The 16,795-nt window shown below is 31.8% G+C and overlaps 1 protein-coding gene across 4 annotated transcripts in view; it reads left to right on the top strand.

The window, feature by feature from the left end:
* LOC129913863 (uncharacterized) overlaps positions 1–16,795 on the top strand; it is a 420,354-nt gene that overhangs the window by 378,830 nt on the left and 24,729 nt on the right. For 2 of the 4 annotated variants that reach the window (XM_055992811.1, XM_055992813.1), the window contains 2 exons: positions 3,975–4,236; positions 4,771–4,846. The exons of 1 other annotated variant lie outside the window; for it this stretch is intronic. In XM_055992811.1, the coding sequence (XP_055848786.1) occupies positions 3,975–4,236; positions 4,771–4,846 (338 nt within the window). The remainder of the gene's footprint in view (positions 1–3,974; positions 4,237–4,770; positions 4,847–16,795) is intronic. One more of the 4 variants, XM_055992822.1, reaches the window with a different exon arrangement.

The following is a 16,795-nucleotide window of genomic DNA, read 5'->3' as shown; positions in this document are numbered from 1 at the left end:
TTGCGAAAAAAGAAAAATTATATAAAGTAAATTTTAATCATAAAAAAGAGAAATACTTAACGCAGTAATTCTGACCTTCTTTTATACCTACTGTAGGTGAGATTTAGTTGAATGGAACTATAAATAGAAAATACTTTGGAACAAATCTAGGAAAATCTTCTGAAGTATTGGCAGTACTGTTGTCCTATATGGATGAAAGAAATATTTACTATATTATTTTTTTTTTCTACTAAATATATCGATATCTTTGAACCGAATTCTTTGGATGGATTTATGAACGATCTAGTAGAAGCAAAAATATTGGATTGTAAACTTTAAAGAAAGTGTTTCAATCATTGATTAAAATTAAAAGTTATGAAATTTTAGAACTTTTTACATTTTTGAGTTAGAATCATTTTGTGTACACTTCTTGTTGAGTGCATGCATTAAAAGTTCTTAAAATGCGTATTCGTACCGAATTCGAAAAAAACCACAACTTTGGTGTACAAAATTTTGAGTTTTAAAATAAAACTTTGAAAAACTAGGTATTTGTCATCGAGCCATAAACTCTCCACTATTTAAAAATCATTGTTTAATTATTCTGACAATACCACGCCACAAAAGAATTATAAGAACAAAGCAAAATGTCAAAAAACTCTAGAATTTTCCGCGCCATTAACCTAACCTGTACAAATTTAAGATTGGCCGCAGATAAGGTTTAAAAAAAGTAAAAGGTTTTCTTACCTATGTAAGTTTTTCTCATTAATTGAAATTTCTTTTATATGTATTTAAAATTGTAATTTTTTAGAATATAAAATCAACTGTAACAAATTGGAAGAATACGAATTTTTATTTTGGAAAGAATTGTATTTTTTCTAATTGAGTCTGCGCGCCGACACTATTTATCAAAACAACTTAGTTTAATCATAAAAAAGCCCAATAATGTAGGTGTTGCATTTTTTGTTTCTTTTTACATTATTTGTTTTCTAATTTAAGCCATTTTAAGAAAAGAACCTAAGCGTATGGCACACATACACTGCCGAGTATACGTATCCTTTTTGTTTTTGGTTCTTTTTTTAAATCGGATAATGCAAGAGAAGAGACAGGAGAAGACGGCTTGCCAAGCTAGAAAATGTACACTCCGAGAAAAAATAGTAAAAAAACGGAATAACTATTTTAAATAGTTAAAAATAGTTCATTCTGACTATTTTAATAGTCAATCGAAGTACTCGTATTCTGAAAATTAACTAATAAACTATCGTCTATTTTAACTATTAAAATAGTAATTTTGTTGACTATACCGCCAATAAACGACTATACAAAATAGTTATCACGATTTTAACTATTTTTTCTCTGAGTGTAGGTTCATGCAATATGGCCATATGATACATTATTTTAACGTTCAACAAATTTTTATTTGAGTTGAGCGCATCTAAAATCAAGTGAAGAATGAAATTGATATCTTTCTCTCCCCAAAACATCCCAAAAGTATTGCTTTTGGAAGTTCAAAATTCAATACCTGACAATTTTTGTATAATTCGGTTTCTAGGTTTTGTATAATTCTGGTTGGTTAGTATTGCTGTAATTAAAAAAAAAAATTAATTCTAAAAAAACTTTTTTTTTTCGTTTTTTTTTCCAATTTTTTTCCAATATTTTCTAAAATTAAAGTGTAGTTTTTCTTCATATACTTAAATAAAAGGTTTTAATCAGAGACCAGAAATAACACTCAACCTTTATTTTCAATCGGTTTCTCTCTGAGAGTTACCACATTACTTAAAATAGTTTCGGTTAAGGTTTGAGATTTATTTTTAAAAATCAAAAATAAAAGTTATCGGTTGAGATTTATTTTTTATTTTTTTAAATATCTCTCAATGGTTAAGATTTTTACAAAATAATCTATTTTATCAAAAAACAAAACCAACTTCCATGGATCAAAACTGGGTTTTATGGTTTTTCTAATAGTTCCTATGGCTATAACTGAACGAAATTGAAATGGGACCACATTGCAGCCACCAGCTTTCCAGTACAAAAAGAATTATGAAAATTGGTTCACTTAGTCCAAAGTTTTGAGGTAACAAACATAAAAATACAGGCGAATTGAATACCTCCTCCTTTTTGGAAGTCGGTAAAAATAAATTTAAAAGGTCAACCTTTAACCGTTTTCGCTGAAAATAAATCAAAAGTGGTCAATTCAAAGGAAAATGTCGAATTTGTCAAGAATGTCTTTATATTGCAAAAATAAATATGAAAAGGATGTTTTTTCTAAGTTTATGTATTTAATAATGTATGAACTAAATAGACTCTCAAAGTTCTTTAGACCCAAGATTATATCTCTGTTCGTTTAAAGTAAAATCTAAAGACATAAATGTGTTTTCCACTGTGATTTGAGTCGCTGGGACGGCATTACCAATGTAATGTCGAATGTTTCAGAAGACCGATGTTTTAATGTGTTCAGCAAGCGTTCTCAATCCCGGAGAATTTAAAGGTAAAAAAAAAAGTTAAGCCCGATTCTGAAAAAATAGGCATGATGTGGCGGTTTAACATGGAAGACGATTTTTTAAAAATATGACAATGTGCAAAGCGTAGGCCAATGACACAAGCTATCATTTGGCACCACTCCCAAAAATTGCTCTCAAGCGGTTTAGCTTCCAGGAGCGTTCAAAGATTCGGGGATTTTTCGAAAAAAAAAAATTACCCCAACTTTCAAACGCGATTTTTTCGGGTAGCTGAGAATATAAGCTTTCATATGGCACCACTCCCATGTCTCTAGGAATTGATACATTTGCAAATGAGATTTATTTTTTTCTCTCAGCCATAAATCTCACTGGTTGACCGTTGACTGGTTTAACTTTTTTAAAAAAAGGTTATTTTATGACCTTTATTGAAAATGGCGACAAATAAGAGTTATTAAGGAACCTTTCAAAAGGTTGAGATTTATTTCTGATCTCTGGTTTTAATCCAAGACACAACATCCCAAACTTTTCAAAAATCAAAATTTTTTTTCGGTAACTTTTTTAATAGGTTATTTAGGTTATTTTAATAAATTAAATTCGTCAAAAATCCAAAAATTGCTTGAAAAAAAAAAACAAACATAAATAGCAAGTTTTGTTAAAATCCAACTATTTTTGTAAAAGTTAAAAATCAAAAAAAAAAAATTGAAATGCTGAAGAAAAAAATGTTCCTGGGTTACTTCCATTAAATTTCAGCGACCTCCATTAATTAATGTACAGTGTGTGTTCAAAAATTGGTTGCTTTGTAAGTACGCCAGAATTGTTCTACAAAAAAATTAGAAACTGCGAATATCAATTTTTTTTAGAATAGTGTGGTAGCAAAAATGTCAATTTTTTACAGACAAAAATACTGGTCGATTTCCAACCGTTTACAACTGAAAAAGGAGTCAGATTTGTAATTCAATTTCATACGCGTAAATTCAGTATAATACGAACATTTACATCCTCTTAATTATTTTGATTACAAATTCAGTAGTGTTAAACACATGTTCAGAATTCCAATTTTACATAAAAAAAAAAAAATAAAAAACATTACTTAAAGTATCGATTAACCCTTTAATTAGAGAAAAAGCTTCTATTTTAAAAGATAAATTAACCATCGATTTTCAAACATTCATCAGTCATTCATCATTACTTATTACACAAAGTAATTTCATCTTTTGTTTCAACACAGCAACACAGAACGAATAATTAACACATCCCTATACTTAAGCCTTTTATACAATATCGTCGACGACGACGACGACGTAATAACAATAGTTATATCCTTTGATCTTATTCAATAGCATCAATACCACATGCGTAGGTATACAACATTTTCCCCAATAATAGACCTCCCTTTTTTCCCTTGCAACCTATATACAATACCTATCCAATTTCGTTAATTGTTCTTTCACAGTCATTTCATGGTTATATATGGTCGTCCTCTTATATGCCAGCTAATTAATCTCATTATCTTTTGTATCTTGTTCTCTCTCTTTTCAGACAATCATACGCGAAATGAATCGCCTCGGCATGATGGTTGACCTTTCACACGTGTCTGTTGGCACAATGCGTGATGCGCTCGAAACCAGCGAAGCTCCTGTGATATTCTCCCATTCGTCAGCCTATGAGCTGTGCAATTCCAGTCGCAATGTTCAGGATGACATCCTTCAGTCGCTAGCAAAAAACGGTGGCATGGTAATGGTGAATTTCTACTCGAAATTCCTCTCGTGCAGTGATAATTCTACCGTACAGGATGCTGTCGGTAAGTGTGTGTGTGTGTGTGTGTGTGGTTATAGAGCTGCTTTGCTCTGCTCCTCGTGTGCTTCTTTAGATTAATTTCCATTCCACTTCTGAGAATTACATGCTAATTTCGGTTGATGTTTTCCTCTCTTTCTCTCTTTTCATTCTCATTTTTCGGTTTACGGTTTTTGGTTTTTCTTCGAATGCGGATATGGTATCTACTTTTGCTGTCGTGTGTTGTTCGTCTCATGGTGATGATTTCCATGAATTTGCCTACAATTTCCCATGGGCAATTTCCATCATCGATGATTTTAAAACCCGAACTCGTACCCGTACTTGGCATCCATTTCGACTGACTGTGTGGCTGTGTTCATTTCGGCTGAAAATTCCTCGTTTTGTACCAAAAACCATCATAAATAACGACGACATTCGTCTTGGGTATAACGGTACCGTTACAATAAACGACGATGACGACGACACGCGACGACTATGGTGATGATGCTGGATGCCGGGACTGAATATACAAACACATTTAAACAAATATCCTTGGGTGCAGCGCATATAAATCACATTAAGCAAGTAGCTGGTATTGATCATGTTGGGCTGGGGGCCGGATTTGATGGAATTAATTAGTAAGTAGAAAATATATGCATGAATTTGTATTAACTATTATAACGGTTTTTGTGTGTAATATACAAGGTTTTGTGTGGTTGGAAATAATTTTATTCAGTCAGACAGATGTACAATATATCGACTTACATTATCCAAAGGCAGCGGGGTAATAGTGTGTCTCATTAAATGGGTTGGTTTTGTAAACATCTGGTTTGGTTGGGAAACATTTTAAATAGGCCACCACCTGACAAAGTTTCTTTGACAGCCTTTGGGAAAAGAGTTAATGATGTTTTGTTCTCAATCTATGTTTTTTTTTTTTGGGTAAATATCCTATGGCTTTGGGTTTCATTATAACCTTCAAAATGATTTCATTTGGATAAAGTAAAATTTTCTTTCTAAAATTAATTTATTTTGAAAATTAAATAAAGGTAAAGATAAAGTAAGATATAAGTGAAATCTATCAAGATTTGTAGATAGGTATGTGTCTGTGAGTTATCTATTTTTAAACAAGTGTGTATTGTAAAATTAAGATGTTAAACTAAAAAAGTTGGTGATAATTGTGTAAATATTCAAGTTATCGAAGTTGTAATAACTCGATTTAAAAAAAACACAACTGCTTTGGTGGACTAACAAAGAGTGACTTTATTATTTCTTTTACTTCTATTTATAAAATATACAAAAAGATGAATTGACAAAAGCTTGAATAATGTAAATGTTTTAATTTCTAAGAAATTGCAAAATTAACAAATAAAATATTATAAGAATATGTTTTTCATAACAAATAACAAATATGATATTTTTGATAATAAAATAAACAAAATGATGAATTGACAAAAGGTTGATTAATGTAAATGTTTTAATTTCTAAGAAATTGCAAAATTAACAAATAATAATATTAGGTGTCTGCATTGTTAGCAACGGAAGTTGGGTAGGAATGTAAATGGGAATGGGAATGGGAATGTGTCGTGTTAACTCCCCCTTTCTTAAGTATCTGCGTCTCGTAGATTAGATTTTGAGAGTAATTTGTTCTAGTGAATTAATTTGGGAGTTTGGATCAACTACTGGGATGTTTAATTTTAAAGGTTCAAATGAGGAAAGTTGGAGTTTTTTCTTGTTTTTTGATTGTTTTTTCAAAAAGATGAACAGAATTAAGTTGATTGTTGCCCCTATGAGCAGAATAGTTAGGTTTGAAGTTAGGAATAGTTTACTGTTTGAAGAAATAAAGGAAAGTTTTTCTACGTTGTCTAGATGAAGTTTGTGTAGGTATTGTAGGTCGAGTTTTATTTCCCCTTCGGTGAGGTTATTTTGAAGTAAGGGAGGTAGTATATGATATGTTTTACTCTCCCAGTTGCTATACTTTATGTTATCGATTTCGATAGATTCGTTGAAAAAATTTATAAGGAATGAACCGTTCAGGTTACGGAAATGTCTGCCGTATGATATATTACCGACATAATTTGTAAGAAATAAAGTGCTTTCATTGATGAGTTCTATTATTGGCCTATTTTCATAATTAAAGTCACACTTAACTTTTTCGCCATTTAATAGTTTCAGTACACAATCGTCTTTGTTGAGCTTTTGAAGTTGTGATCTTTTACAAAGGATAGTTTCCTCGATTTCTAAACATTTCCCTATTATACCAAACTGGAGATGTTCTGAAATAAATAAATTCGAAAAACTTAAATGAATTCTCTTATTATTCTTTACTGTGGGTTTAACAATAATATTATTAAATGTCGTATCTTCAGTTTGGGGTAAACAAATGACGTAGAGAAGAACAGATTTTTTTACAAGCATCATTGGTTCAGCGTACTCAATGGCTTGAAGCTCGTTTTTAAATGGAAGCGATTCCATTTTAGAAAGGATATCGGAAATTTCGATTTTGCTCAGTAAATTAGAGTTAACAATTCCTCTTTTTGCAAGTTGCCCTGCCAGAACTATTTCTCCTATTTCCTCTTTTAAAAGGCTAAGCTTGTTAAAAATAATCTGTTCATATTTTTCTGTGATATTAGTATTAATTTTGTCGATTATTTTGTTGTATTTGTCAATTAATGTGTCTGTTACTTTGGTTAAATACTTGTTAATATGATATTGTCTGTTGTTGTTGGTGGAGAGCTTGTTGTTTTCGAAGACGATTTTGTCCCAATCCGTCGCATCGGGATTACCTGCTAGCCACTTCCAAGCGGAACCTATCCAGTTGATTGCCCGTTTTTCTCTGTTGTGGGTCTTATCTTGGAGTTGCTCTAATAGGTTTCCTATTTTTGTTTTTTGTAGTTCTATTTGCGGTAGGAAAAGGCTGTTTTTAGGAATATAATGGTTGATGTCCGTATTAATTTTACTAATGACTTCTTCGAACATTGTAAGATTAATAAAATGAATGATTTTATAGTTTCCTGTGGTCATTTTTCCGTTTCCTTGTTTGATTGCGACGAGTGGACTTTGGTATTCGTAGATATTGACTATTGCTCCCACACAGAGGATGCAGTTTAATCTGTAATAGAAGGTATGTTTTTAAGGTGCGATTTATGAATTCGTTTTCCGTTGGTTGTTGTTATTGTTACTTTATTATCTAATCCTACAATTTCTTTATGGTAAACTGGTTTATCTTTGCTTTTTATTTGTTTGTCTCTTTTAAAGACAGTTTCACCATGTTTATAGTTTTCTGGTGGTGACCTTTTTTTGTTATGCCTATTAAGTTGGTTTTTTTGGTTACGAATGATTTCGTATTTAAGATCTGTATTAACTATATTTTTAAAATCAAGTAGGTTCTGGTAATTAATTCTTTGTGATCGTCCGAAAAAAATATCGGCAGGTTTTCTCTTGGTTACCGAATGGATTGAGTTATTGTATCTATCTGTAGCAATGTTAACAATTTCCTTAACAGTTAAGTCTGGAAATTCTTGTTGAAGACATCTTATTATTTCAATAATAGTTGAGTGTACTCTTTCTATTGTTCCGTTAACTTCGCTTTTTTGTGGAGGGGCTAGGTAAACGTTTATGCCAAGACCTTCAATATAATTTAGAACTATTGGACTTATAAAACTGCTTTCATTGTCTGTTACTAAAATCTTAGGAGCAGTGAAGAAATGAATCAATTTTATTATTCTATTCCGGATGTGTAAAGCGGATTTGTTTTTGATATGGAAAAATTTCGTAAATTTGGAGAATTTATCTACACAGGTTATGAATTTTTCTTTTTTAAATTCTATGATGTCCATGTGTAGAATTTCGGTTGGATACGATGGAATAGGGGTGGGCTGAAGATGAGGTTTAGGGGGGTGACGATCGTATTTGTTCGAGCGACAAACGTTACAGGAATTAACGAAATTTTTAATTAATTTAGTCATTTGAGGGAAGTAATATTTTTCAAGAATTTGGTTTTTATTTTCGATATAATTTCTATGAGCTCGTTTATGTTCTTCTTGTATTATGTTAAATTTATTTTCTTCCTTATTTATATCTGTGACTATTCTTTGTGTAATTCTTATTTTATATTGGCTAAATGAGGCTTTATAAATTTCTTGTAAAAGTGGAATGAATTTTTCTGGAATTTTGATACCATTAAGTATATTAGGATTTAATTTTTCCTTTAAGAATTTTGTAAGAGTTTCTTCGTCATAAGAGTGCAGCTTGATATAATGTCTTTGATATTTTGGGTGAGGTTCTTCGTAGCATGTCATTTCATTGCCTTCGGAAAAGATAAGTTGGTTTCTAAAAACGTTAATAGGTGCTTCGCAGTGCGGTATAAGATCACTACTATCTTCTTCAGCACTGTGTTGAGTTCCAGAGGATGAAGTTATAATATTAAGCACGGGGAGTCGCGACAGTGCGTCTGCGACGACATTTGATCGTCCAGGCTTATAGACAAGAATACCACCATACTCCTCTATTCTTGACTTCCATCTTTTTAGTTTTGCGTTAGTATTGCGATTACTCAGCGCGAACGTTAGCGGCTGATGGTCTGTAAAGATTTTTATATTTTTGGCTCCGTAAAGATATGTTCTTAATTTATCGAGGGACCATATTATCGCTAGCATCTCCTTTTCGATAGTTGAGTACCCCTCTTCTGTCTCGGTTAGAGATCTAGATATAAATGTAATGGGTCTTTCTTTCCCGATTTCGCCTTGCGAGAGGACAGCTCCGATGGCGTAGTTGGAGGCATCGGTTGTAAGAATAAAAGGTTTCTCAAAATTGGGGAATATAAGAATATCCGAAGATATAAGCATGTCCTTGAGGCATTTAAATGCGTTTAACGCTTGATCGTCAAGATGGACTTCGACTTTTTTCGACTGATTTGCTTTAATTTGGGCGTTTTCGCCTCTTGTTATATTGGTTAAAGGTTTTGCTAATTTAGCGTAATCTTTAATAAACTTCCTATAGTAGGACGCGAGACCTAAAAAGCTTTTTAGTTCTTTAAGATTTTTTGGGGGTGGAATCTTTTGGATTGCTGCTATTTTTTCAGGATCTGCCCGAATTCCTTCTTGATTGATTATATAACCCAAGAAATTAACTTGAGTTCTTAGGAACTTTGATTTCTCTAAGTTCACTCTAAGATTTGCCTTATCAAGATACGATAAAACTTGCTCAAGATTGTTCAAATGATCAGATATACTTTTGCCGAAGACGATTATATCGTCTATATAGACATAGCATATTTTGCCTATAAGAGGTTTAAGAACGTCGTTAATCATGCGTTGGAATATAGCGGGTGCGTTTTTTAACCCGAATGGCAGACGAGTAAACTCATATTTGCCATTTGCCGTTGAAAATGCAGTCTTTGCTATGTCACTTTCTTTCATCTTAATCTGGTGAAAGCCAGACGTAAGATCAAGGGTCGTGAAGTATTTACTTTCCCCTAAACTTGCAAGAGTATTTGTTATGTCCGGAATCGGATAAGCATCAGCAATTGTTATTGCATTCAGTCGTTTGAAGTCAATAACAAGCCTATATTGTCTTTCGCCTGCAGAGTTGGGTTTCTTTGGAACAATCCAAAGTGGAGAATTGAAAGGACTTTTAGATGGTCTTATAACACCATCAGAAAGCATTTTGCTGATTTGAGCTTCGACTTCTGCTCTTAGGTTAGCGGGGTAAGGGTATGATTTTGTGTATATAGGTTCGGATGAAGTAGTTCGTATTTCAGCACGAACGCTGGTATCTATTGTACCACTGTCTGAGATTGGTCCGAAAAGTTTTTCATATTTGCATAAAAGGTTTTGAATATAATTTTCAGGGTTTATATCAGTTTGGATATTATTTACTTCTTTTGATTGTTTTTCTTTGAGATTAATTTTAATGTTTGGGGCTAAAATAAGCATATTGTTTTTTCTGTCTATTACAGCCTCTAATTGTTTGAGGGTATCATCACCAATAATGCCGTCAAATGATTTGAGTCCTGGAAGGACAAAAAAGTCAAAAGAGGTATTATTGCCGATAGGTTTAAAAAATTGGGCACTAATTTTACGATTTATTTGTAGTTGTCCGGTAGCGGATTGTATTTTGAATGGAGAAGTGACTGGTTTACAATTGTAAGCAATTCTTTCAGATACAAAGTTTTTGTTAGCTCCAGTATCTATCAAGAATTTTAATACTTCACCATCTCTAGTAACATACTCTAGGTATGGTACGCTAGAGAGGCTTCCGTTGTAAAATTTAGCTCTGCTAAATCGTCATTATTGCCATCGTCATCCCAAGTTTCTTGGTATGCTTTGAAATATTCCTCGTTCAATGGATCCTCTTCGTCTTCATCTATAGTGTCTTGATCTGCGATAACGTTTGTTGCAAAGAGACGTTGTTGCTTCCTCGGAAGATTATCAGATCCATTAAATCTTTTTGGCATTATATTATTTTCAGGTCGGTTCATATAGTTGATTTGACGACTTTGAATAGATTTGTCCACGTCCATAGGCTGTGGGGGTTTTGGATTAGTTGGTCTAGGAGGGGGTGAGCTGTTCCATGTTGGTCTTGGAGGAGGTGAGCTATTCCATATTGGTTTTACATAATGCTGGTTGTTATTCATTTGGTTTATAGGAGCAGTAATATTGTTGCTAAAATTTTTCTTATGTATTGAAAAGTTTCTAAAGTTAAGGTTTTGAAATTCTAAACAAGAGGTATAAGCCTCTGGAAGGGTTTGAGGTTTCTGAATCATTAGCATTTTTGATACGTCACCATTGAGACCTCGGACAAAAATGTCTAAAGCTCTGTTCCTATAATTCTCTGTCAGGGCCGTTATGGTCTCCTGAGAATAATCTTCCGTTTTGATTTTGTTTATAAGAAGGGACAATTGATGGTTGACCCGCGCATAAAATTCGTCGATGGTTTTATTCGCTTGGGTCATTCTATTTAGTTCGTGTTCTAAAGTTCTAGAATCACGTTTGTCAGCGTAGTGCAGTGACAGACATTTTTTAATTGTCTGCCAATCTTCGTCAAATATGTTATAAGATATGAGGGCGGCATCGGCCGGGCCTCTTACTTTTTGCCTAATATGTTGTAATATTGCCCTGTAGATAGGTTTATTCTTAACGATTTGGTAATCGTTTAGTATGGACTCCACATTGTGGATCCAAGAAACGTACTGTACTGCATTGCCATCAAAAATTTGAAGGTCTCTTACGCAGTCAGGTAATTTTCTTATATCTTGAAGGTCCTGTTCAGTTTTGGGAATTGGTGAAGTGGTAGTATTGGAAGGATTTTGAGGAGGTGTAATCCTACTTTCGAGCTGGTGTACACGATTGTTCACCAATTTAATTTGTTCAATGTTCTGATTTACAGCACCAACCAGCTGTTTTATTTGCTCAGATAATTCTTCCAGTGTGACAGGCATTTTGGAAAGGAACGATAAAAAATGGGTGGGATTGGATTTTTTGTATAATTGGTTAGGATTTTTTGGAAAATTTTTTTGTTTTTACAGTATTTTTATATTAAGATTTTTATGAGATTAACTTTTTCTTGGAATTCAATTGTATAAATATAGTAGTCAAATAATAATAATAATTTTATAAAAATAAAGGTATTTAATAATTTTTTCTATCGAAATTTATATAGGTATAATATTTATGATAATAATTTTTTTAAATAAGTAATTTTGAATATTGTTTTTATTCTTCAATTGTGTTGTTCTTACAGCATAATTTGCATCATTGGGGTTCCGGTTTTCTCCTTTTTGCGTCAGCTACTAGGGTGCGGTTTCTTCTGGGTAGTCCCACGGTTTGAATGCAACAAAGTTTTTTGTATAGGTACACTGTGCTTTTCGCACTACACTACACTTTATGGTGCGGTTCTTATGTTTTACGCACTAGATTGAAAGTTTTTTAAATTAATTCGAACTTTCACTTGTTCGGTTGTGTTAAGCTTTTACTTTTTTGCCGGTACGCGGTTCGTTACGCAATGTACTTAATGCGGTTCTTATGTAACGCACTTAGAAATCTGCTCGGCTTTCTTAAGCTTTTGTGTTTTAAATTTTTAATTAATTTTTTTTCCGGGCGCGCGGTTCTTATGTTACGCGATCTTAATGCGGTTCTTATGTAACGCACTTAGAAATCTGCTCGGCTTTTTTAATTAATTTTTTTTTTTCCGGGTCCGCGGTTCTTATGTTACGCGATCTTAATGCGGTTCTTATGTTACGCACTAATAAGCTGCTCGGGCGCCAGTTATCGAAGTTGTAATAACTCGATTTAAAAAAAACACAACTGCTTTGGTGGACTAACAAAGAGTGACTTTATTATTTCTTTTACTTCTATTTATAAAATATACAAAAAGATGAATTGACAAAAGCTTGAATAATGTAAATGTTTTAATTTCTAAGAAATTGCAAAATTAACAAATAAAATATTATAAGAATATGTTTTTCATAACAAATAACAAATATGATATTTTTGATAATAAAATAAACAAAATGATGAATTGACAAAAGGTTGATTAATGTAAATGTTTTAATTTCTAAGAAATTGCAAAATTAACAAATAATAATATTAGGTGTCTGCATTGTTAGCAACGGAAGTTGGGTAGGAATGTAAATGGGAATGGGAATGGGAATGTGTCGTGTTAACTTTCATGTTGAAACCGTATTAGAGATTTCCCAACCAGAAATCATAAGAGAAAGAAGGGTAGATACTAGGGAAAAATCTTGAATATGGACTCTGCTTAGATGTATGGCCCAAATTTACCAAACTTTCATTAAACACCCCAGAACTAGTTCATACTTAAAGCAAATCAAATTATAAGAGTTGTTAAAATATATGAATAATAACAGAAAGAACTTGGGTGAAACTCTTGTCTATTTCTGGCTGAAAATGCGAATTTTATTGTTTGTTGCATCCCTTTCCCATGAAAAGCTCCACCTCACAAATAAATAAACGACTATTTGTTGATGGGTAAACACGAATGTTTTTTCGATTTAAAAAAAAGTGAATTTTCTAAGTGTTTTTTTTTTAAGTTCAAAGTGATTTTGGTGAAAGATTTTGATATGGACATCGACAATCAAGGTATGAATGGTATTCTAAAAAAAAAATTAAATATATATGCAACTCTATTTTTTTCATACGGACTCTATTTTTTTCTACTTTTTTCGTTGTTTTTTTTAACATTAGTGTTTTTAAAATAGCGCAACACTTCACAACATTGCCTATATATTATTGAACTGCTGGATATGTAGAACAAACTTACATTTCAGAAGTTTGCCCAAAATTGCACCCCGAAAATAAAGACCCCTTGAAAAAAACTCCTCAAAAGCGACCCTTACTTATAGATTTCTATAAACATTATGTTATTGAGAAAATTTCTAAAAGGATACCTTTAAAATAGTGTTCCAAATTTCAAAAGAATCGGTGCATTAGTTTTGAAGTAATGAGGGGCACCGGCTTTGAAAAGTTGTGGGGAGAACGATTTAAAGTTATGAACTCTGGGCTAAAACGTTCGTAAGCGAAGTATTTAAATACCCATAACTTGGTCAACTTGGCTCCAATAGACCTACAATTTGAACACAATATTCTTGAGATATAAAAAAATTTTAATGCAAATAAAAAAAAAAAAACTGGGTTTCCCGGGGAAAAAGTATGTTTCAGTTTTTTTTTTTGTTATTCTTTTAGAACTTTAATATTTATTAGAATGAAGATTTAAGTATTTGACTAAAAACTACTAGGTCATTAAATAATGGTATAAATATGTCCATGATATTGCAAAATTTTATACAAAATCAATTAAAAAACGTAAACATTTTTTTTTTTTCTAAATTTTATCTTGAAAACTCAATTTCTCAAAAACTATTTAATGAAACAACTTAAGTCAAAAATTAAATAAGGAATAGATTAGGTACTAACTTTAATATAGCACAGGATTGTACATGCATTTTATGATTTTTTATATTTTTTTTTTCTCCCGGCTAATCAGGAGGTAAGCACTGAAGTGGCTTTTACTGTAACAACCCGACAAACAATTTTGGTTCTATAAAGCTTTACAGATGCAATTGTTGCTTCTGTAAAGTATTATAGAAGCAAAGTTGTTAGTAGGGAAGAAAATGAAAATTTTTCCTTCCGAATAACTTTTTTGTCATTTGGTACCTATTTGATGTGGAAAATGTGCCAAAATATTTTTGGACAGGTTTTAGACCAAAATACCGCACTGTGCGTCGTTAAAGTTCGCTGCTTGTCAGTGAGTCGTCATTTTATTTCTAACTCTAATTGCTGATTTATTTTCCGTTTTTGCGGTTTTGATATATCTCGACTGAAAAGGTAAAGTATCTTATGTCAATTTTGATGATTTTTCAGGAGAGCAAAAACAAACTTCAAAGCTGACTCCCAAAAATTCTTTCAAGTGTAGATTTAATTGTATAAAACATTTAGATGTCAAATTTTATGATCTTTTTTATTAAATTTATTTCAAATAGATATTTTTAATATTTTTCTAGTTAACAGGACTTAAATACGTTAAATATGACTTAAGATAGTTTGGCTTTTTTATAAATTGTATTTTATATAAATTTCCAACATCTTAAGTTGACATAAGATGATTTGCCTTTTCACACTCTTTCGGAATTTTTTAAAATATTTTATCTTATGTCAACTTAAGGATGACTTTTTGTGTCTGCTTGCATGCGCGAAAATATCTTAAGTCAACATAAGATAATTTAAGATTTCACAATAATAAAAAAATCCTAACCCAATATATGTAATCTAAAGTCTACTTAAGGTTTTGAATATTATGTGTCTTTTGAACATAAGATGAAATTGTTTTTGTGCATAAAAAAGCAATGGTTTGAGATAGAAAGATGCCAATAAGACAAAACTGTAGGCCTTTAAGATGGCATACTTTACCTTTTCAGTCGAGATATATTTCGTATGCAAAGTTTAATCAAAATCTATGAAGCCACTTTTGGAACACTTTTTATGAATTTAAATAATTTATTACAAATTTTTTTTATTTCATAAATTGAATGATATCAAAAAAATGTCAGCATTATTTTAAAGAAAAAACATTATGGAAATGAAGCATTATTTTCCATTGTTCAAGTGGTAAAAGCAATTTTTCACAAATTGACTTGAAACATAAAAAAAAAAAAATTGTATACAATGGCAACACCTTCCATATTAAGATATATTTTTTATGGAAAGGCATTCTCGGAATTTTGAAAAAAAAAATGTAACTTACAAAATTTCACTGTCTTTTTTTCAAAAAAATGTTTGAGTATCTTTTCTCTGTATTTCCGATGTTGAAATGGTAGTAATGAGAAGATAACCCGACTAACAATTTTTCTTCTGTAAGGCTTTATACATGCTTCTTTTGCTTCTATAAAGCTTTATGGAAGCAAAATTGTTAGTTGGGAATCCTTTTTGTAAAATAATCATTTGTATCAAAAAAAAAAACCGACTTCCATGGATCAAAACTGGGTTTTATGGCTTTTCTAATAGTTTCTAATGGGACCACAACAGTTTGAACAGCTTTTTAATGAACTAGATGAAAACATATACTCTGATGAGCAGTTTGGGTTCAGAGCTGTTCACTTCACAAGCTTTCAAATTTTAAGAATTAAAAATACGAGTAACCTTAATTCAAAATAAGTGACTGATCTAGTACTTTTGGACATCGAAAAAGACCTTTCCACTTTGTAGCACCACATATTGATTAACAAACTAATTAAATGTTTAATTTTTCGACATATCTGATTAAACTAGGAGTAGTAATTACTAAACAGTGTAAAATTTTCTCTATATGATATCTAAAGTAAAAGGGATTCCACAGGGCTGTTTGCTTGGACCCATACTTTTCAACGTTTATTTGTCCGATTTACCATCTAAATACGTGTAATCTAAATTTGTTATGTTTTTACGTCGAGCCTGTTGCCTCAATGTGCTATCAATAGTTTACAGAGCTCTCAAAAACTTTTTTCCTAAGTTGAAAATCAAGGCTAATGCTAAAAAATCACAAGCAATCTGATTTTCTGCCAGAAACTACGATACAGCTCAACTCTGTTGATATCGCTTGGTCTTAAAGCTAAAAGTTATTTGGAGTAACACTTGAAAAAAAAAAAAACTGACTGAATTATCAAAACTAATCTTGAAATAACAATTTTATACCTTTTGAAACTCAAAGCTGTTTTCCGGCCTTCACTCATTTATGGTGCACGCTGAGATCCATTGATCCAATAAAGCAAGTAAAATAGCGGCGATAACTTCTAAAATTTTTTTACACATAGGTTTTCGCATATGAAATTTTTCAACGTTATTAAACCATTGTGAATGAATACATTCCTAGCGAGTAAGGTTGTCAAATTGGTTTAACATAGGTAACTCCTAACAAACACATTGTAATAATAAAATGGTTAAACTTATTCCAACACATAACGTCATAAAGTTTCGAGTTTGCAAAAAATTATTAAACACGTTCTTCATTGGCCCCTCGACACTGATACCATATACACAGCACGATTATTAACACAAGAAAAAAAGTCTGTCTGGTCCCACACTTTATTAACAAAA

Source organism: Episyrphus balteatus, chromosome 1 (assembly GCF_945859705.1).
Source record: "Episyrphus balteatus chromosome 1, idEpiBalt1.1, whole genome shotgun sequence".
Classification (NCBI taxonomy): Eukaryota; Metazoa; Arthropoda; class Insecta; order Diptera; family Syrphidae; genus Episyrphus; species Episyrphus balteatus.
The sequence above is the reverse complement of the archived record's forward strand: the minus strand, read 5'-3'. Positions and strand labels throughout refer to the sequence as shown.